We start from the raw sequence: 20,974 nt of genomic DNA on the forward strand, positions 1-20,974 counted from the left end.
TATTGCTAGTTATCAACGTTTAGATAATTTGTATTAAGATCCTAATACTCTTATGCTTATATAAGGATTTGTTCTAAGTGCATTGATTTGCACTTAACATAGCAAAACTAAGTTTTGGTCATCTTTTACAACCAGTTTTATTATTAAAATAAAATATATTTAAGTTACTTTTATATTCTCACATACATATTTTGTGATCACGGATGTGGTTTCACTACTTCTCCTCGACTCAGTAAATTGCAACTTTTGCACTCTATTAATTAAAACTATAAAGATTCGATACTTATTCTTATAATTTATAAAGACTCGAAATATTTTTCGAAAACATTCGCCGAATTATCTTTTAACAAATTTAAATTAATTTTTACCTATATCTACATGTATTAATAATTAATATTATGTTCTTTAAATATTATTTAGAAAATTCGCTTTTATTTATCGTTCCACGATTCTGTTCATTTATGAATTAATTACATTAAATCACTAGTAAGTTCGTATGGAATATCGTTGAACGGGCATTAACTTTATAAGAAAGCGTTATATGGATGTATGATTTTATCTGAGATTTCTTATGTAATGTTTCAGTAATACAGTTAGACATGGTAATTTATGAAAGATAAAATCATTTAATCAAAAGAAATCAAAACTAGATACGATGTTTCCAAAGTAATCTAATCGCATTAGGTTATATTCACTGATCTAGTCGTAGAGGAAGCAATGCTTAAAAAACCAAATTGAAAATCAGTGCCTGGCAAAGAAGCTGGATGAACATACCGTTTCCATATTATCATGTTAATGAGCATTTAATATCACATTTTTTACCAAGCTCGTAAATTTACCGTTAAAGCTGTTTTAAGCGCCATGTGTGCCTCGCCTTTCCCACGAACGTTATATTAAAAAACCTATGTCGACGGTGTTTCAATTGTCGCATACGCTTTTACATATCGTGAATTGCAGACATTTCTAGCATTCAAAATTTTTATGTTTCGACCTTAGTCGGGTCACGTATGGATTATAGATCCGTTTACCGATCTAACGTTTCATTCAAAGGAATTCAATTAATTCGTGCAAATGAACCGCTTGGTTAAAGGCAAACTTTTCGCTTGGAAGGAATACACGAGGCATGTGCATGTGTATTTTTGTGCAGTCAGAGTGGCGGATTCGTAGGCTGGTTGGTCGCGAAGCGAAGGGCCGCGTCACGAAGGCAAAGTTAACGGCCCATAATTCATAGCCGACATATAATAAATATCGTTACTCCATCGTAAGCGCACGTAGACACGCGCATTGCGGTCTTATGTGCACGTACCCTTCGTGTAATATGTATGTAAAGATGTAAATGTTGGCGACTCCATATAGGCTTTCCCTGAGATTACGTGGTGAGCTTTCGTCCTTGGCAGAGGTAATAAAAGTCTCCTTTAACAATGCACTCACGCGCAGAATAAAATAATAGTCGCCCTTTTTAAAAGCCTTTTTACCCTTTTATCGTGTACCGTGAATATACAGGCGTTTTTTGAAATTCGGGGTCAAAAGAAATTCTTTATTGGGCCGTAGCTTCTTTAAACGTATTGCTTTTATGTTCGTTAACTCATTTATCTTTGAAACGTTTTTGCTATCTTCCAGTATATGTCATTTGCATTAATTTTATGTAACTGGTTTTATAATAAATAATTGTGTAATTGTCGTTACTTTTAATAGAATATCTACATTTATTTCGAGTTTTCTTAACTAGTAAGAATAAATAGTATTCGTTTAAAAGTATTGGCATAATATATTTTTGTATCTTTTTTAGGTTATTTATTCTTCTTTATGAATTCGTTTCTTTCGCCACATTGATTTATTGCTTTAAAATTATGTTTATAAAAATTAATTTATATACAAATTATAAACTTGTATTTACAAATATTTTATTTCCGAATCTATTACATTACAGTAAGACTACACCGACTGTATATGTAAATGACTAACGGTAGGCAGAAGCAAAAAAAATTTATACACTCGCATTTTTAGTCTTCCATGCCATTGGGTCATTGAACTTACGAAACAACGTTGTATCCTTGAGTTACAAGTTTATGTTTTTCGTTTTCTTCGGCATCGTGTATAGGAGAGAATATGTATAAATAAATGTGTACGTACATACCAACTTTGAGTTTCTTTATGAGATTTACAAAATTGTCACTTTAATTGTTAATTAGATTTTCTAATAATAATAACTAAAATAAATACAATTTTTTTGTACTTTGCAGATGCGTGTACGTTACGACAATCTCATATATTTCACATTAACTTCAACGATTCTCCGAAGGAATAAGTTCCAAAGATACTGCAAATATGCTTGTAAACTCCATTCGTGCGTGTGCGCGTGTGTATCAAAACGAGATAAAAAATATTATACGCGCAGAGGAACCCAAAATAAGGTGAATAAAAAATATCTTGCATGGCCGACCACCGCGGTTTGCGGTTACAGTGTGCAACGAAAAAAGAATTCTTCATTTCGTCTCTTTCTTCTTCCTTTCTTCGTTTGACTTGTTCCTGTCCTCTTGGTTCGCCATCCTTCTCTTCGTTCTTCGTTCGTGAGACTTTCAACGTGTGTAGACAGCCGGATTTATATTCAAATGAATCGCCGTGGAAGGGTCGACTTATCAACGTATCAAACCCGACGAGGCGAAGAATAGACAAGGGGGTGAGTTGCGAAAGAATGTTTGCTTCTTGATCGATCACTGGTATCGCTTGAGGGAATTGTTATTAATTATCCTAAGAACTTGTTCCTTGATAATTAATTCTGGAATACGAAGAACGCCCATTTCGTATTGTAGTCGAATCTGTCATTTATCATATTATTATCCAACTAAATATTTATGTATCATCGACGACTAGCGTTCAGTGTTGAAAATTAAGACAAATTTTATATTTTATATCGTAATATAAAATGTTTTCAATATTTCAAAAGACCAATGTATACAGTTTTTAACTCTTTGTGATTTTTGTGATTTTTTAGTATACTCGCGCGATACGTTCTAATTAATACGCAGAGATTTATATACGTAAAAGATAACCGTGGCAATTACGTAGACAGATAGCCGATAACGACGACTGCCCTTTCGAAATATTACGCGGCGAATAGTCATCATTTTGTGAACAAGCTCGAAAAGTTTTTCGAGGGCGCAATTATCGGCAGAACGATTTCCTTCGTTCGCGCCGCTACATGACTTTATTTAGCTTTAGTTTGTTGAAACCGGTTGCAAGCGACTTCTCTCTTCTCTTACTGCAATACCGAGAGTTCGGTGCTCCGCATCATTTAGGGTTCCTCGGGTGGAGGAAGGAATTTCGCGTTCACCACGCTCGACAGCTTCTTTCGCATAAAGGTAATCCTTCGTGCAGCAACTTTCGAACGATTTAGTAATACGTACTTTGATTTATCGAGTATTTATGAATTCGTAACACCAATCATTTTTCGTTGGATCGCGTTTAGAAGTTAGACGATTTCGAAAAAAAATATTACTAGAAACGAAACGTTATAATTCATACGAATAATTGGGTTGCAACTGCGATATCAATCAGATTAATTAGCCAACAGAATGATCAAATTTACTGTACGATTATAAATACAATTAAATTGTGACGAAGTGATTTATTAAGTTAGTTACGATATAATAGATTACAGACGATAATCGTAACGCAACAATTTACTTGCGATAGTCGATTTATCTTGCGATCGAGGAACTTTTAAAAGCTTCGATCCCTTCGGGGAATGACGTTCAAGTGCAAAGAAATTCGGTCAGGGCCGTCATACGACTCGATCTTCCGCTTTTTGCAGTTAAAGAGTCGCGTCTTAATTATCCTTTTTTCTTATCCGTCGGAGCTTGTAAATTACATTCCATGGTTGGCCGACGTACCAGGAGGAAAGCGGATCACCGTGCTTCGCATTAGATCGAGCGTGGGTAGCTTGCGTCATTAAGCATAGTAACTTACGGTACAAGAATGACTTTGGCTTTGGCGGAGAAAGTGACCGGGTGTGGCCATTGCGAGACATTGTACATCGTACGCATTTGTATACACTAGCCTCGAAGAAAGATTTTCGTTGTTCGTTGTCTTTGACAGCGTCTATTGTTCTATCAATTTTTCCCTTGTCTCAATGGTTAAGACGTTTCTCTTAGTAAAGCTGTTCTTAAACTGCAACCTATAAGGATGTAAATCTCATTTCTAACAGTCGGGTCTGGCAGTACGGTAGTTATTATCGAGAAAGGAATTTAGTCGAAGAAATCGGCGAATTCTTTTTGTTCTAATGAATTCTTACTTAGCGAGAAATTGAACGTAATCCACGCGGAGATATTATCTAGGTTCTATGATTTTTCTACATTATGAAACAAATATCATTTTTTTCATATATGATTATATTTTCAAGGAACATCGTTGCCGATGTACTTTGTATAGCTTAATATGTATAATTTCATCAGAATGATACAGATTGTATCGTACCTAAGGATACATCGTAAATTCAACATGTCTTCGTCGACTGATGTTTGCTTCGAATAACGAGAAGGACGTAAAGCATGTACAAACCTCGAATAAACGTAGAAAAACTGGCTTCCAAGTCTTGCGAGGTACGCTGCAAAGCTTTCTGTCAAATTTGGTAAGTTTAATATTTATGTTTCCGGTCGAAGCCGGTTTGTCGGTAGCATTATTGCGGAACGTATAAAAAAAGTGCGGGCATATGTATCGAAAATCTTTAACCGTACTAAAAAAGAATTAATTCGCATAAAACAATGTTGAAATCATTAAACTACGATAGATATGTCCTCCACATCTTGCATAAAATTATAGAACAGGGACGAGTACGAGTTATATTCTTTTATTTTTAGTTATAGTTTCCCACGAATTAATGGATACTTTGGACAAGTGTATCCGTAATTGCGGTACTAAAAGTTGACTTCTACTTTTAAACATATAGGCGATAACTTGGATCGCTAAAGTAAACTGCATCGAATTAAACGCCATTAAAATGTGGTGTCCGTCGAGTATACGTTAGTAGCGGAAATGATGGAAATTCTAGGCGCTGATGCATTCGAATTTCAAGATTTTTATCTGACGAGCTCTGTGTTTGGAATCATTGTTTTCAGGAAACGTAAGAAACGTAAGACGTGTTCGAACTTACTATCAACCAAGTTGAGCCACCCGAACCAAACGTGCAAACGGTTTGGCCGGTTTTCGAGGTAGAGTTCATCGAACCTTGGTTGCAAGGGATTGATCGTGTATGGCTACTGAAGGTATGTGCACAAACAATCATTGATCTGTGACGCCCGGCCGCCTACATATTACTTACATATTATCTAGTTCGAGCTCAAATAGGACGCGCCGCTTAGATCCAGAAACAAAACTTCTGTTATCACTTTCATCAGCTACGAATAATTTTATAAGCAATTTCTAGGCCAAGGTAAATAATTTTCACTACTAGCTTCGAGTAAGAGTTTTATCCGATCGTATATTACTACTTGCTCTTCTTTTAACCAAGATCTTTCCTTTTAAATTGTCGTTATATACCATTGGCTATTTTATTATATACTTATTTTATTATATTGTATTTATTATATACCAAGATGACTGGCTTGAAAATAAAATTACTACAATTCTTTTTACAGCGAATTCCGTAATGAAAAAGAAGACCGTGGATCTGTCCGTGAGAGTATTTGCCATTTTTCGTAGTTTAAGAATGCACAGAAACTCGTTAAACATTTCTTCGATCTTTCCTCATCCACCGAGCCGTGCACTCGCCTCTTTCCTCTTCTTTGCAACCGAGAAGAACCGTCCCGGGACCATTGTTAAATCTTTTTCGAGGTTATTACACGTACGATATGTAAATGTGTCGCTGGGTCCGGTCCTCGACGTCGGAGGACCAGCTTCTTTCTTTTTCTTTCTTTCATTCCGATCCTTCTCTCTATTTCTCTTTTATTCCACACGGCTTCTTCTCTCATCTTGTCAGGGGCGGATCAGATCGAATCCGTCTCGATAAAATAGACCTGTTCACGATAATAAAGCCAGCCAATTACAATTCATGAGAGGCAAGTCAATTCATTCGTCGAGATGATCTTCCGAATTTCTTGTTTCTTACTGCAACTATTCTATATATATGAAATAATGTTACATTATTAGACCTCTAAATATCGTATACCTATTTATACTGTATTCGCTATAATTATACTATATTTCATTACACGTATAATTTATATGAAATAACACGCACATCATACGAAATAAAATTTTCTTTTATAAAAATGAATTGTTAAAAAGATTATCGAAGTTTCTATTTTGCACATTTATATATATATACATGTATAATTATATCGAATTATAAACCTTTATTCATCAGCCCAACAATTCGATGAACTTATATGTTTTATGCCAAAAATAGCAACTACGTAATGAAGATTTATAAAATATCGAAGATGAACAAGTATCCAACTACGATTTTTACCTAAAATGTTTCATCAAGTAATTGTAAGTAAGAAGTATCGCTCGTTCATAATTCAGTACTCAATTTTAGCGTAATAGTTTGTATTATTTTTAGTAAATTATTGATATTCCATTATTTAAACTATTCGATAGAAAAAGACAACTCTATTGGAAAGGTTTGCGTGGATCCGCTCCTGCTGTATGCCACTACTACCTCAGCATCGTCATCACCATCTCCCTGGCTCCTCCGTAACGGATAGGCTTCACCTCCAGAACGGAACTCCAGTCTGCTTCCAGTTTCTCCCTCGAGAATGCTTGTTGACTTAGTCGGAGTTCGGCTCCCACAACGCGCGCTTCGTGGCCACTCCACTGACTTGTCCCATCAGAGAACTGGTCCATGCTCTGACAGAAAATATCATTTAGTATCGAAGATCTTGGAACAACTTGCATAGTGTTCGTTGACCTTCGTTGCATCGAATTATTCGATACGAAAAGCATTCTCTAAGGATACAAAAAGACTTTCGAATCTACTTCGCAATTGTGTTTTGTTATAATTTTGATAGTGTTTATAATTAAAGTAAAAAAGAAAGAAAGCATAACATTATCGTTAGAAGAAGTTGATACGAGGAAGAAATGTGTGGCAAGCAGTATCGTCGAGATATCGAAGACAGACAATGATCGATACTTGAAAGGTTCATTTATTATCATGATTAAATACAAAGTCATAGTTAATATTCGTATAATTCAATGTTAAATCGATTACAGTAATGTGCACCGTGATACCTGTTTTTACAGGTTTTACTCTGGTTTTACTCAGTCTATGCTTCACTCTACTTACCGCTGACCCTGTTCATAATAATTAATGGTGTTAGACTCCGTGAATGCCTGCGGACTGGTCATGCCTGGCTCTCATACAGAATAGGCTGCGGTTTTATTTGCTTCTATTAGCGCTGGTTATTTTCAAAATTGTTTGTAAAGAATTTTTCTGCGGTAAACGTTTGCTTTAAAAATAGTTATAGCCTATTGTTATAGTAATTGGGAAAATGATGAATCCTTTCTCCACGTGTATTTAGTTATAATGCAAGTATCAGTTTTTTAATATTGTTATCGCGATTGTTACGTTATACTTGTAGCGAGATGATCCAAGAGCTCGTGGTGGTAAAAGCGAGATAAATTAGAAATATCTCATTTACGTCACAATGTAAATCTTTAATTTACATAACTTCCCAATGTAAAATGTAAAAATCGTACGACGAAGTACGACGGAAGAACGAGTATACAACGTACGGTCTATATTTTCTTCAAGAGAAAAGCAATTTTCCATTTGTTGGTTTGATTATTAGCGACGCGCGTTAGTGCGATTTCCAAGCAGTCCCTGATTAAAACCGGTGCTCACTTTTACCCAGGCACTAAATCTAATCAAATGAACCGACAAGGCTTAATTACCGAGGCGAATCGTAATTACAGGTGTGCCATTCTTCGGAGGAAAGGGAGGCGGGCGCATAAGGATGCGCTTACGCAGGAAACGGTGCATGTCCCGGTGACGCTACAGAAACTTGGAGCCATACAGAGCCATACAGAGATAACCACGGAAGTACGGATGACGCGATGAGACTGAGCCCGATTATCTTGTCGTGGGCCACAGCGAGCTGGCTTGGTCCAACCGGAACTACGGCGATACGAGCTCAAGCCTCGAAGGACTACGAGTTGTCGACTGAATTCTTCCTGGTACCTAGCGACGTAGCGATGGACAAGAACGGTCTGGCCAGTGTAGCGAGTGTCATCAGCGTTCCAGCACCGAACAGGACGGTTTCGGTGTTCAAAATGCCTCCTGGAAAGAAGAACCAGGAGATCGAGGTCGATACTCGGCCGTACTCGAGGTCCTTGCTCAGACAACGACCCTGGGCTCTTCCTCTGGCGGCCCTCAGCGCAGCCACGATGCTCCTCATGGCTGGCTTCGAGGTTTTCGTACTGCTCAAGGTCGGTTCGTTTACCTTTACAACCAACTTTTTTCAAACCGATCTCGGTCGATCGCAAATTCAACCGAAGATCAGAGAAACGATAGTTCGCTGGTGAAAATAGAGGAATGTACAATTTATTTATCGAAAAACAGCGTCTATAAAAATTTTCTCTCGTCCATTGTAGATTACTCGTATATCACGTAATCGCTTTACGCTTCTCGATGGTTTTCATTTAAAAAGTCCCCAAGGTATTTGTAAAAGTTATAAATATAAATCGTGAAGGGTACTATTTTAAAATGCAAGCGTCGTGGTGACATACAATTTATAATTCGACGGTTTCACTACCGGAAATAGAGCGCAAAGACGTTTTGTTTTACAAGCGCTAAAAAAGCGGGAAGAGCTTGTTACCAATTGAACCGATCGCGTGCGATAGCGTGAAACGTATTTTCGCGGTCGTATAAGCATCTATAATTGAAATTTGAGGAAGCGCCGGATTAATAGAGCTTAGAAAGAAACCTTTATCTCTTTTCCTCTCGATAGTACGTGGAAATGTATACAAGAATTTATGGTAATTGTTTTCGTTCATACTTCGACAAGCTCCAATAACCAGCACGCTCGTAATTTCGCCGAGACCTAGGCCTAGTTTGCATGTCGACTGCCTATTTCTCCTAGTCGTGTCGTCTGCTCGTATCGATACACTCCATTGAACAGGAGCCACCAGGAAAGCCTTTGATAGCTTTGATGTCTATACTATCTTTAATAGCGTCATTATGCTGCCAAGGATTTTAACGTTGATCGTCATTCTCTCAAATTTAAATTGCAAGACAGGAGGGGTATTCCCGATCAAATGTTTTCAGAACCAATTACTGTTCGTCCTTTCTCTTTTATTTAATATTCTCACAAGTGAGAAATGAAATATTAATGTAAATCAAAGCAACAATTAATTTAATTCATTTTATCAAACATATGCATGTAGTTGCATGCATCGTCAAGGGTTCCATGTTTACCTTAACAGATGCGTATGGCTGCTTTATTAGTTAGTCTAATTGGTGAAATTAACCCGCGTAATTATAATTTATCTATGTATGATTATATCGCGGCATGTAAAGATTCACTTCGCGAAAGGTCTGACATGCAACAATCCTTATCGTATCTTTCTAGCTTGTCGAACATTAATAGTACAAACGCAGATAGACAAGGAGATTTTACCTTAGAAACATACACTGAGATACTTTCTGTTCGCCATATCGAGGTTTCCTTCGTTAAGGAAGAAAAATTAGAGCATGCTGATTTTCTCGCGTGAGACGCCGCCGTTTACTACTTACTTACATTATTCTCCCAGAATTTCTGTCCTATAAAATCGTATATAATGTAAATTATGCTCTTAGAATACCACAAAAGCCAATACCACTTTTAGCCAAAAGCCAATACCACAAAAATAGTCGGTGTAAAAATTATCTTCGCCATAAAAATACATACAAGTAACATAACATTTAATGAAATTTTCCAGGCAAGGGTAACCGCGCCAAACAGACGACATTTATTTCTGGGACAAGCTCTACTTTTAGGCCTTTTCCTCCTGGCAGGACTCTCAGCAGCAGCCTCCCTCAGTCAAAACCCTCTGTCCTGCGCTGCATTTAGATTAGTCGGCTTACCTGCTGCTCTTGTATTTGCAGCCTTGCTGGTTAAATGCGTGTTCCTGCTCTCATTAAATAGTGGAGTTTATCTACCAGCACCTTATCAAGTAAGTTTGATAACGTTTCAGAATCCTAATGCATTAGATTGCAAAATACATTGCAATGTAAGAACAACGTAAGTTTTCCATTGCGTAGGTAAGATGAATTCAAAATTCATCGATAGGAAAGCAAACTTAATATTTTTTCGACAAAAGACGTCTCCCTTTTTTCTCTCGCTGTTTAATAATTTTTTATTTTACAATTTACTTGCGGTTGAGTAATACGTCATTTCTAAAGTGTAGGGAGAAATCTTATTTTTGTAAAATTAGCCAACAATTCATTGTGCATACTATTAAAGTGGGGAGCGTAGAATCTATTATTTCTACTGCGATTCGTAATTTGTCTAAATTTATACGTCGTTTCCAACGAAAGGTAGACATGTTTCTTTAATTTTGCATAGTGTTACTTTCTATGCCATTGATCCAATGCCTGGCCGTAAGGCGATTGAAACACAATCGAAAGTTCTTGTCCTAGCCAGTGTGAATACAGCTTTAGAAAACGGCTCGCAGAAACTCGTGGAACAACTCTCACGAAGGATGCACGGGATTTTTCTTATTTCGTCGTGTCGGAGATCCGGATGTCGATCTCGATCGACTATTTGTACGTGCGGGACGGGATCTGAATGAAAAGTAACGCAGTAGTAACGCCCGCTACTAATAGCAGTAAATGCAGCTGTTGTGGTCGTTAAGCATGCCTTGCCGTTCGTTGAATAATATTAATATCTCCGACATTTTCTGCCTCGCCTAACGGATTCGACGGATTTTCTTCCGTTGCTTTTTATCGATAGGTGTGATTATATGCATCGAAGGAAGCGACGTTAAAAACTAGAAAGCAATTTATAAAATAATCTGTTAGAAAAATCAGCCGCATCTCTTTTCCTCCTATAATAATTCTTCGTTTATAATCGCGATCGTTTAATAGAACCTTGAACATGGCGGGGAACTGCCCGTTCATCAATAAATTATAATGTGACTGACAAGCGTTAAGAATGTTAATTAAGAATGCCATCGTAATAATTACAGCGATTCATCGTTAATCGGTCAAAGCCCGATGCCCATTCAATACATTTTTCAAGACTCTATTGAAATACAGCTTATATACGTGTACCACATACGCGAACGTTAATATATGGTGTATGTTCGTCCTCTGTGTTACAGGCACTAGTATTGGGATTCGCCGTGCTCGTGCAGGTAGCTATCATTGGACAATGGTTTTACGGCGAGCCACCTACGGTGGTTCAGGTACAAAATACAGGACAAAACTCTCCAATGTCCTGTTGCAAAACTCCTCTTGGACAGATAGTGGCTTCCCTCGGGTAAACTTTTGAAATGTAAACCTCTTCCATCGACAATATTTCACGGTTATAAAAATGACACTTGCTATCAGGCTATGAATTGAAATTACACCGTTGCAATGGAAAATCGTTAGGAAATATTTCCAGACTTGTACGATTCTAATCTTCCTATAATTCGAAGGAAACTTATCCGGCTCTAACACGCTATCGGTATAAAAGCGAAAGAAAGATAATTTTTCTAAACCCACAGAAACGTAAATTCCGAATGAAATTTTAAAGGTGACGCATTGAAGATCGGACGATCGGTTTTCAGATATCCGGGCGCGCTGTTGGTTGCAGTAGCTTGTTTAGCAGTTCGAGCACGCGGCGTTCGAGACAACAACCGGGAAGCAGCATTTATTGGCCTGGCTGTTGGTTTATCGCTTCCGATTTGGATATCGAGTGCGATCGGTTCAGTGGCTGCCTCGACGGAGAGTGACAGAGAAGCCTGGCTAGCTTATGGTTTATTGACTACTTCCCTTCTCGTGTTCCTGACGATGTTCCTGCCGAAGGGTCGCCAGTTAGCTGCCCTCGGTCGAGAAGCTTCCGCAACGGTGATTCGTGATCGAGACGATGCTTTGAGCTCGCTTCCTGGCAGCCGTTACTCGCCTTCCTTCTTCCACTTCAAGCCAGCTGAAGCTTCTTTAAAGAGAAAGATGCATTATCACAGCGGCGGTACGTTCATAGTTGTGTACTCTTTGGCTTGTTACGTGTATGTAATTGAAGACATTTTCACCAATTAAAACGTTACCGCTAAGCTATTTATTAACGCCTCCTCGGCGTACAGAATCTGTTAATAACGTCGTTAATTAAGAAAAACGAAAATCACGAGTATTTAGCCAAAATTCATATCGTAAAGTTTTGTTGTAGCAAGAAATTTCGCATTACTTCGCTTTTTTTTTCTTTTGTTTACTTTACGAATGATACTTTCCAAATGTTGAAATTGAGCGTCGTGCTGATTTCACTATGTTTCTTTTATCAAACGAGCAAATTTCACCTGCGTTTTCATGCACGCATACACCGTTTCTTGTAGCTCGCTTAAACGTCGTTCCGTTTCGATCACTTCGCACGGTATCAGCGTGTTCGTCATGTTTTATCCATTTCAACCGATCGTAAAGCTATATACGAAGAAAGAAAATGATTAATTAAAGTTTAATTAATACAGCGAAGCTATTGTACGTGCGTACGTGTTACGACGAGCTATTAAAAAGTAAAATTTAAGAATTAAAATTTTTCTTGCGTGTAAACAGTGTTAAATCTTATACGGTTTACGACAGGAATGCACGTTAAAATTATATCAACTCAAATTTAATGAAAATCAATTAGTACTAATTGTTAGTGTTTTTACCATTGGTATAATGTAATAATGCACATATTATTGATGCCTTTGATTGCAGATCGCGTGGCATTAGTTTCATCCGCTATACCTGGATGCACTGCCTGCAGGCATGGTGGAAGCCCCATATACTCCGACGGTAAGTCCCTCTAGAAATTAGCTAATTGTAAAGTATCAGCGTTTATGTTTGTAACAACCTAAGCTATATATCATTCTAGTTGCAGAGCGTTAGTTTTATTAGAAAATACAGCTTAGGAAACACGTAATTAAAGTAATAGCATGAAAATGTATACAATAAGATATATACATTGTCGGTAATACACAGAATATTCGCGCTATTACTCGCCAATGCCTCTCTTGTGATTCATGAAATATATAATTAATCGTAGATCTTCAAGGGAAAGAAAATGCAATTTCGTCGATCTAAAAATTCGTCTACCGATAGAACGATTAAAAATTCTTTTGTACAGTGTTTTAGATATCGGAACCTAAAGATCTTTCGATATTATATTATCAATAATTTAATATGCCTGATGTTTAATCGAGCTAACGCTAGGTCAATGGATACATATTTTATTTAAATCGAACATATCAAGCACGAACTGATAATTTTGGCACCCGATCGTAATCGAGGAAGAAAAATACCACAGGTATTACAGTAGTCCCGGAAATACCTCGGTTGATTCTCTCGGTAAATTCCCCGTCCAAACTTTTCCTCCGTTACGGCGTCGCCTCTGGCGACCTTCACCTCGAGGAACGAACGAACGAAAGGGAGGAAAAACCTCTTACTGGAAAGGTGGAGAGGGAGAAAGTTTCGAGGCGGAGGTCAAGCGCTTCTCCGAGAATTAATGTGGAAGGGGAAACAAATCCCGTTAGATCAGACGACGCTAGTTAATCGGTGACCTGTTGTTGGTGGTGGCTGATTGAACTTTTTTCGACAAAGGAGAAAACAAATTCTCCACTTTCGTAGATAACAGCTAGTCAAGATTTTCCTCTAAATATAACATTATTGGAGCATGAATCATCGAACGTACATTGTCAATAGATACCGTTCTAAATTACAATTCGACTTTCGGTATTCAGATTTTGTAAATTAGATCGTTCGAATGAGAAAATTTTCGAATAGAGGAATACTCGTTTCTTCTTATAGCGATACCTGATACGAAAGACAAAGGGAGTAAATAAGAGTTTTATTTAGAAAACTGATTCTTAACGCTTTGATCCAATTTATCCCGTGCGATTGATCCATCAGTAAGGAAACAAGGTTTGATAAAGTTAGCTTTTATATAGATAATTAAGTATTGTTTTTACGCAGATAATATAATACGAAGATAACAATCTATTATCTTAGAATACGAGAAGAGAAAAACAATTCTATAGTCGCGGTTGCCATCGATAAAATATGCTGTACGTAGCTACTTTTTGGAAAAAGAAATTTTAAATTGTCGAATAATATCTCTTTTTAAGAAGGAAACGTTTCGAGTAAATGTGTTAGCTTCGTAATATATCTCTTTATCGTAATGTCCATTATTACGAGTAGGGCGTGGATTATACTACATATTGCGAGGCAGAGGTCACTAGCCTGCCAGGCATAAACCATCCGCTCGTTTATGACACCGGTTCTAGTTATCATAATATTCAGCTACATCGTTTTTCAACCTTTCGATTAAGTTTATAAATCAATTGCCGTTGCGTAAAAAGTTTGATTGAGATTTTGCTGGAAATATTCTTCAGTTTCTTACGAAACTGCGATCGAAACCGTTTCTTACGATATCTGCTTGTCTTTTTGTATCTCTCTTTTAATTTGAAGGAGCAAGGAAAAGTATTATCCAATAGCTGATCAAAGGACATAACTAAATTCCTATGTCAAAAGTCTTCTTTAAACGTATAGATCTTATTGCTACATATTACGGCCACTTTCTAATCTCTTTACTACGATAATGATAAGTCTTAATATTCAGCTATTTATCTAATAAAAGTTACAAGTATTTGTATTACTTCGGTTTCAAACTTCTCAGAACTTTTTCCACTATTCCAAAAATAGACATCTTATTAAAAGTTACTGGCCGACTTTTTCTGTTTCCTTTGGTCCTTCGTGACAACGCAATTTCAAAAATAATAAAATTACTCTCCCGTAACAAGAAACTTTCGAATAATCACAAGTTTGTGAGCAACGTGACAGGTGTGACCCACTTTGAAATGCGGTTACGTGTACGAAACAATTGTGCCTTTGCTTAATGGAGATTTTGTGTCAGCATTTCGCGCCTAATCTCCTGAAGCCTGTCACGAATATTTGCAGAACCTAAAACACGGTTAAAACGAAGGTAAAATAATACGAGTACGAATAAAATATAGAAATGTAACACCAAATATAAATACATTTATCGTGAAAATTACGCTCTACTGCTTAACACGACCGGAAGGATAAGCGAGCACGCGACGTTTTCATTGTTACCGGAAATTAATAACGTGTTTTGGCAGGACGTAAAAACGGATAACAAATTGCCACCCAGCTTATCAAGTTTCTTAGTCATATTTTAAAAATACGCAAATTCTATATTTCTCTATGAGAAATAAAATTTGTGGATAATTCTTAAAATTACTTTGATAATATAATACAATTCTTCGCTGACTATTTCCACGATTACGAATGATCGTTACACGAATTCATTGAGAAATAAATATTATTTTACAGATGTTCATGCACCGATGGAGACGTTCGTCTTACCACCAGGCATGTATTTGAGGCCGGAAGACGCAGGAAATTTGTACACGACTCTATCAGCAAATCCGAACGTATTCTTTCAACGAGCAGCTCATCCCGGGATGATGTATTGATAATTTTCCACACACACATTCGAATAAATGTCCGATAAAAGGACATTTATTTTTTTAAAGGACATGCTTTTCTACATTCTTAGATTAGATAACCACGAGGCGGACTTCGTTTTCTGTTCGCTTGTTTTGTTATTGTAAATAATGAAACGTGTAAGCTACGTTGGAGATTTTTTTTTTATTAGCTTCTCTCATTGTGGAAGCTACGCACGATTATTTCGATAACAAATCAAAATATAGCAACTGGAGGCGAATTTCGCAAGAAATTATAATAAAGGTACGATCCATTTTTTATATGTCTTTTTTTTCTTTTCATCGTTATACCTTGATTATCGAGATTTCAATAATACCCACAAGGAAGATCATGCGAATAACGCATTGATGAAACTGCTGCTCTATATTAGAATTCAATCGTACATTACATTGAAAACAATTCTTCGTTTCTTTCTTATCAATGACTCATTTCCTCGCGATTATCACCTTTGCAGCTTTTCTTATTGAGGCGCAGTTAACTTTAGATTATACCGCACAGTGGAACACATTTATCTGCTTGAAAAACTATTTAAAGAGTCCCAGATATATAGTTATGTTTTATAACATAATATTTACATCTTCTACCTAAATGGTAAAACGAAAAGATTATAAATGTCTAAACATTGAGAACAATATCTAGACAGATTTATAGTCGTTTTTATAATATTCGCGTATCTTTCAAGAAGGCTGTGGCGTTATTCAAATATACTACACTACTGTTTACACATGGTTATTATTGATTACATATACTGCAGTAAGAACTCCATTTATCCGAACTTGTCAAAGAATAGAACTCATAAGTGGAACGTTCATATAATAGTAGTTGACTGGATTTTATAATTACCTATAATCTTTTATCCAAATAGTCAGATTCGTAGTGGAAAAAACAAATTTAATCACACATCTGCTCATCGTTTCTCTGCTTGCAGAAATGCATCACATCTTATTTTGTAAATGAATTTCCGAGACCTGTAATTTCGAAATGCTCGGATTTTTAGCTAAACAATTTTTTTATTTATTTGTATTATTTTATTTATTTATGTTCTTATTAACTACAAAGAAAATTAATGAAGTTCATTTAAAAGCGTTGCATATGGGAGTTATTTCAGAATTTTACTTAATGAAAGAATTCCGATAAGTGGCGTTGTAGTATACTACGTATTTTGCATTTACTACGAAGCATACATATTTACTACGCGTAATTGCGTATGTACAATGCACTTTAACACAGTGATGGTGACAGTAAACGACAGGTTGCTTTCTTGACGTCACATGGTTAGGTGTAGTAGAAGGGAGATTGCTTTCTTCACAGCACGCTCGTCCGTGCATCACAGCTGTCAATGGTATGGTTCTTTATAAAATTGTTTTCGTGTATTATAATCGAAAAGTAATGTGACATCTGTGAAACCTCCCTTTAAGTACTCGTTAACAATATTTGAATAAAAATCTAGAACAAAAAGATCAATTAACCAACCGTTGACATTTCATATATTACTTTTTAACCTATAAAGTATGTTGGAAAACAGTGCACAGTCACTGTAATACAACCTGATTCCAGATGCTAACAAAGTTAGAGTAAAATTTTGTGTGATTGTTTTACATCGTATTATCCTAAAAATGGCTGATACATTAAAATATCTTAGGTGAGTAAAAATTGTATAATATGTATCTTTTTTTGTATATGTTCTTTTTGTAATCAATGTTCTTTCCTTCAAGTCTGTATTGGTTTGTAGCCTTTGGCTCTTATGCTTCAAATTTAAATTATGAATTAAAAATTTAATATCTAGTTAAAAATATGTTTTTTTTTTATACTTTGATCGATATATTTGTTATCTATGCTCTATAATAGTAAATAATTTTAGTAATGAAAAATTACTTACTATGTATTTTAGAATTTATTTTGTCACATGGAATGTGGCAACTAAATACCCAGAGGAGGATTTGCATGAACTTCTTGATGTGAATCAGATTAACGAGTCAAAAACATTACCAGATTTATACATTGTTGGGTAAGTATAATTTGCACAAATTTATTCGTGTCATCCATAAAATGATTAAATTCATAAATTACGTTAGATTACAAGAAGTTAAAGCTCAGCCACAAAATATGGTGATGGACATATTCTTCGATGATCCATGGACTAAATCTTTTAGGTATATATATAAACGTGGAAAATAATACAGTAACAAATTTAATTATATATATAAATTAACAGTTAAATTTCTGAAAGCTAATGATTGTTATGTCAAAAATGGTATTTAAGAATTTTATTGTATACAATTCTTGCAGAGATATATTAAAGAAATATGATTACGTAAAAATACGTACACAACGTTTACAGGGTCTTGTTTTAAATATCTTTTGCTTAAGAAAACATATTACACATTTAAGATTAATAGAGGCTCAATATACAAGGACAGGATGTGGAGGCATGTGGGTAAGAAGAAATTATAATTATATAAACTCATTCCTTAATTTTTTTTTAGTAAAAAGATACATTACTTAAAGGGAAATAAAGGTGCAGTGAGTATAAGATTAAATATGTATGGAATTAACATGTGTATAGTAAATACACACTTGACACCACATGATCATTTATTAACAGACAGAATTATGGATTATAATACAATACTCACAAGTCATAACTTTAGTAGTCCAGATACTTCAAAAATATTATTTCATGAGTCAGTAATATTCTTTAAATTAATTCAATTTAATCCATAAATACAAAATAAATTATCCATATCACTTTCCGTATAGTTATGTGTTTTGGATTGGTGACTTAAATTTTCGATTACATGGAGAGGATCTAACTGCCACAGAAATAGACATACTAGTTAGGAAAAATGAATTAAAATCCTTATTAACCAGAGATCAATTGAAGATGGTAATGGAGAAGGGTGAAGCTTTTTCTGAATTGAATGAGAATCCTATTACATTTCCTCCTACTTATAAATATGAATTTGCATCTCAAGAATTTGATCTCAAGTAAGATAAGACTATGATACTCACATTTTCTAATTGTATTTTCTTTTAACTAAGAATTTTCTATTTAGGCGTCGACCATCATGGACTGATAGAATTTTGTACAGAGTAAATGCAGATATTTATGACGATGTTAAATTAAATGCTATTCAGCGTAATTATAAAAGTCATTCCAATTATGTACAGTCAGACCATAAGCCTGTCACAGGAGAATTTGATATTGTCGTAAGATTTTTTGTACAATATAAAGATCAGTGAAAATTAATAATAAATAACAGAAAATGTCATTTTATTATAAAACTTTGCATTATGTTTATAGATTAGGCCAAATGTAGAGGACCATGGTGTAGAGTTCCAACCTGTGTCATCATGGTTTATAGATGAAGAAAATTCAGTATCATATAGATTATTAGGAGACGCGAGACCAGCTAGTGGCGATTGGGTGGGTCTTTTTCACAATGAATTTTCCAGTCTAGACGAATATATCGTTTATGAATATGTAGGTCGAGGTGAGCGAGATATCATCTTATTATATTTCTTTAAATATATTAATTTTCATTTTGCATACATATATCATAGTTATTTCGGTAAATCAATAATAAAGACTTATGGTAGGTAAATCGTCTCCAGTTCCTCTCGAACCACATTCGATCACCGAGCGAATTTACTTTAGCGATACTGCGCTTCGAGCACCAGGAATGTATCGTTTGGTATATGTTGCTCAACGAGGGAATCTTGTTGGAATTTTAGGCATTAGTCCACCGTTTCCAGGACATCACAGACCTGCTTGATAAATTGGTTCGTGTAATATAGTCAGAATAGGCAGAATGATAGTCGCTTAATGTTTAATGAATAAGATGCTGCACCTTATGTGTGTGCTTAGTTAACAAATTTATACACACAAATATTGGATAATTTTATTAAGTGGTTGAGAATTATTTTATTTGACTGTAACTCTTTGGGGTCCAATATTTTTTTATTTTCTTGTTAGGATGAATAACTATCTATAAAGACTAAAATACTATTTTGCATATACACTTATGCAACATATATATCATGAAAATGATAAACATATTGAATATTTTTTATGCTTCAAACTAGTACTGTATAGGATAATTCCACCAAATAAGGATGAACTGTACTTATTTCATGATTGTTTCTCTACAATTATTTTCATCTTCAAAGTTGAATGGTTGAAAGGGTATTGTCTTTCTGCAATGTGTTATTTGATTTTATGAGCATTGTAGATGCAATATGCACTTAGAAAATTGAATATTTCATAAGATATCTGATAGTTTACATTATACATCGATTTTATTATAGCGAACATTCAAAGAGCGTGACAAGAGGTTAATATATTTTGCTCATAAATTTTTGACATATTCATGTTGCTGTAATAGATAGAAAATTATGTCACAGAGAGCTAATATCATTATACCATATAAAATTTTGTCTACAAAAATTTTATTTTGTTTATATCTTAAAGATAATACTAGTTTAGCTTTTGGACTCAATATGAGTTTGAGTAACGAACAAATAATTGTTATACCAACAAGGACCACAAAGAGTTTAGACACATTAGAATTTTTACCTGTATGCATTGTCGTATTTATGAACTTAAACATGTATAAGAGATTTCTGGGAATTCAGGACAAAAAGACAAAACAAGAAGAGATTAATAAGTATTGTATTATTCAGTAAATAATAAGTATTTTGTAAATTAGTTCTTTCTAAGCAATTTGAGGATAAATAATTTTATTAAAAAACTATATTTTTATAATGAATTCGTAAAAATTAGTCTTTATTTTATGGAATAACGTTTTCGTACATAAAGTGTCCTATAAAATGTTGATATTTGCTGGATAATACAATAGCGATAAATGGGAATAGATATACATAGGTGAAAAATGATACTCTCGAAACAATACATAATGTAATTTATACAACACTCAATTTTCTGGTTAATGTTGAAAAGTTACTTTCGGTACCTGGTTTTGCTGTTGGGTTATTACCCAAAAGCATTAGTGCTTAATCGTCTTACGCTTCAAAGCATATAGCGAGTGTGTCAGGGTTATTTTTGCACACTTTATATTCGAACAAGCACTCCTAGATAATTACAAATTTTTATTAGTTTAGTAGAAAACCTTTTGGTTCGATTGGCGAAATGTGTGTAATGGTGGTTTGGTTGTACAAACCTATATTATTTTATTTTTGTATAGCACGACAGAAACGCAAGAATAGAGCAAATAAATGTATAATGTAGTATCGGGAAGGATACAAATAAAAAATATTTTTTACTCATACCAA

The 20,974-nt window shown here is 35.2% G+C and overlaps 2 protein-coding genes and 1 long non-coding RNA gene across 21 annotated transcripts; 2 read left to right on the plus strand and 1 right to left on the minus strand.

Moving 5' to 3' along the window:
* Nucleotides 1–101: 101 nt before the first annotated feature.
* On the plus strand, nucleotides 102–15,940 carry LOC126864988 (uncharacterized). 19 transcript variants are annotated; one of them, XM_050616973.1, is made up of 8 exons: nucleotides 316–5,832; nucleotides 6,407–6,492; nucleotides 6,601–8,427; nucleotides 9,919–10,152; nucleotides 11,302–11,459; nucleotides 11,752–12,152; nucleotides 12,875–12,952; nucleotides 15,509–15,940. In XM_050616973.1, exons 3-8 carry the CDS (start codon nucleotides 8,056–8,058, stop codon nucleotides 15,649–15,651), a joined length of 1,386 nt encoding a protein of 461 aa, XP_050472930.1. In that variant the 5' UTR covers nucleotides 316–5,832; nucleotides 6,407–6,492; nucleotides 6,601–8,055; the 3' UTR covers nucleotides 15,652–15,940. The 19 variants fall into 19 exon arrangements, with proteins under 19 accessions (XP_050472915.1, XP_050472930.1, XP_050472925.1 ...); XM_050616968.1 differs by having other exon boundaries at nucleotides 316–5,264; nucleotides 5,332–5,431; nucleotides 5,637–8,427; XM_050616967.1 differs by having other exon boundaries at nucleotides 316–2,414; nucleotides 2,593–2,680; nucleotides 4,455–8,427.
* On the minus strand, nucleotides 15,789–16,647 carry LOC126865000 (uncharacterized). Its single transcript, XR_007689424.1, has 2 exons — nucleotides 16,526–16,647; nucleotides 15,789–16,266 (listed from the first exon to the last, which is right to left on the minus strand). It is a non-coding gene; the product is annotated as an uncharacterized LOC126865000 (long non-coding RNA).
* A 338-nt stretch (nucleotides 16,648–16,985) lies between these two features.
* Nucleotides 16,986–20,970, plus strand: LOC126864991 (inositol polyphosphate 5-phosphatase K-like). Its single transcript, XM_050616975.1, has 9 exons — nucleotides 16,986–17,324; nucleotides 17,574–17,690; nucleotides 17,758–17,835; nucleotides 17,972–18,119; nucleotides 18,191–18,366; nucleotides 18,443–18,670; nucleotides 18,739–18,892; nucleotides 18,987–19,176; nucleotides 19,283–20,970. Exons 1-9 carry the CDS (start codon nucleotides 17,299–17,301, stop codon nucleotides 19,456–19,458), a joined length of 1,293 nt encoding a protein of 430 aa, XP_050472932.1. The 5' UTR covers nucleotides 16,986–17,298; the 3' UTR covers nucleotides 19,459–20,970.
* Nucleotides 20,971–20,974: the final 4 nt, after the last annotated feature.

The sequence above is a fragment of the Bombus huntii genome, chromosome 4 (genome assembly GCF_024542735.1).
Source record: "Bombus huntii isolate Logan2020A chromosome 4, iyBomHunt1.1, whole genome shotgun sequence".
Taxonomy (NCBI): Eukaryota; Metazoa; Arthropoda; class Insecta; order Hymenoptera; family Apidae; genus Bombus; species Bombus huntii.

What these genes read in the sequence shown, in the direction of transcription:
- LOC126864991 (XM_050616975.1), top strand. Translation starts at nt 17,299, where the DNA reads ATGGCTGATACATTAAAATATCTTAG. An exon ending in CCATGGACTAAATCTTTTAG is followed by an intron (nt 17,836 to 17,971) that starts GTATATATATAA and finishes CAATTCTTGCAG; the next exon opens with AGATATATTAAAGAAATATG. An exon ending in CAGGATGTGGAGGCATGTGG is followed by an intron (nt 18,120 to 18,190) that starts GTAAGAAGAAAT and finishes CATTACTTAAAG; the next exon opens with GGAAATAAAGGTGCAGTGAG.
- LOC126864988 (XM_050616958.1), top strand. Translation starts at nt 8,056, where the DNA reads ATGAGACTGAGCCCGATTATCTTGTCGTGGGCCACAGCGAGCTGGCTT. An exon ending in CAGATAGTGGCTTCCCTCGG is followed by an intron (nt 11,460 to 11,751) that starts GTAAACTTTTGA and finishes ATCGGTTTTCAG; the next exon opens with ATATCCGGGCGCGCTGTTGG. An exon ending in AAGCCCCATATACTCCGACG is followed by an intron (nt 12,953 to 15,508) that starts GTAAGTCCCTCT and finishes ATTATTTTACAG; the next exon opens with ATGTTCATGCACCGATGGAG.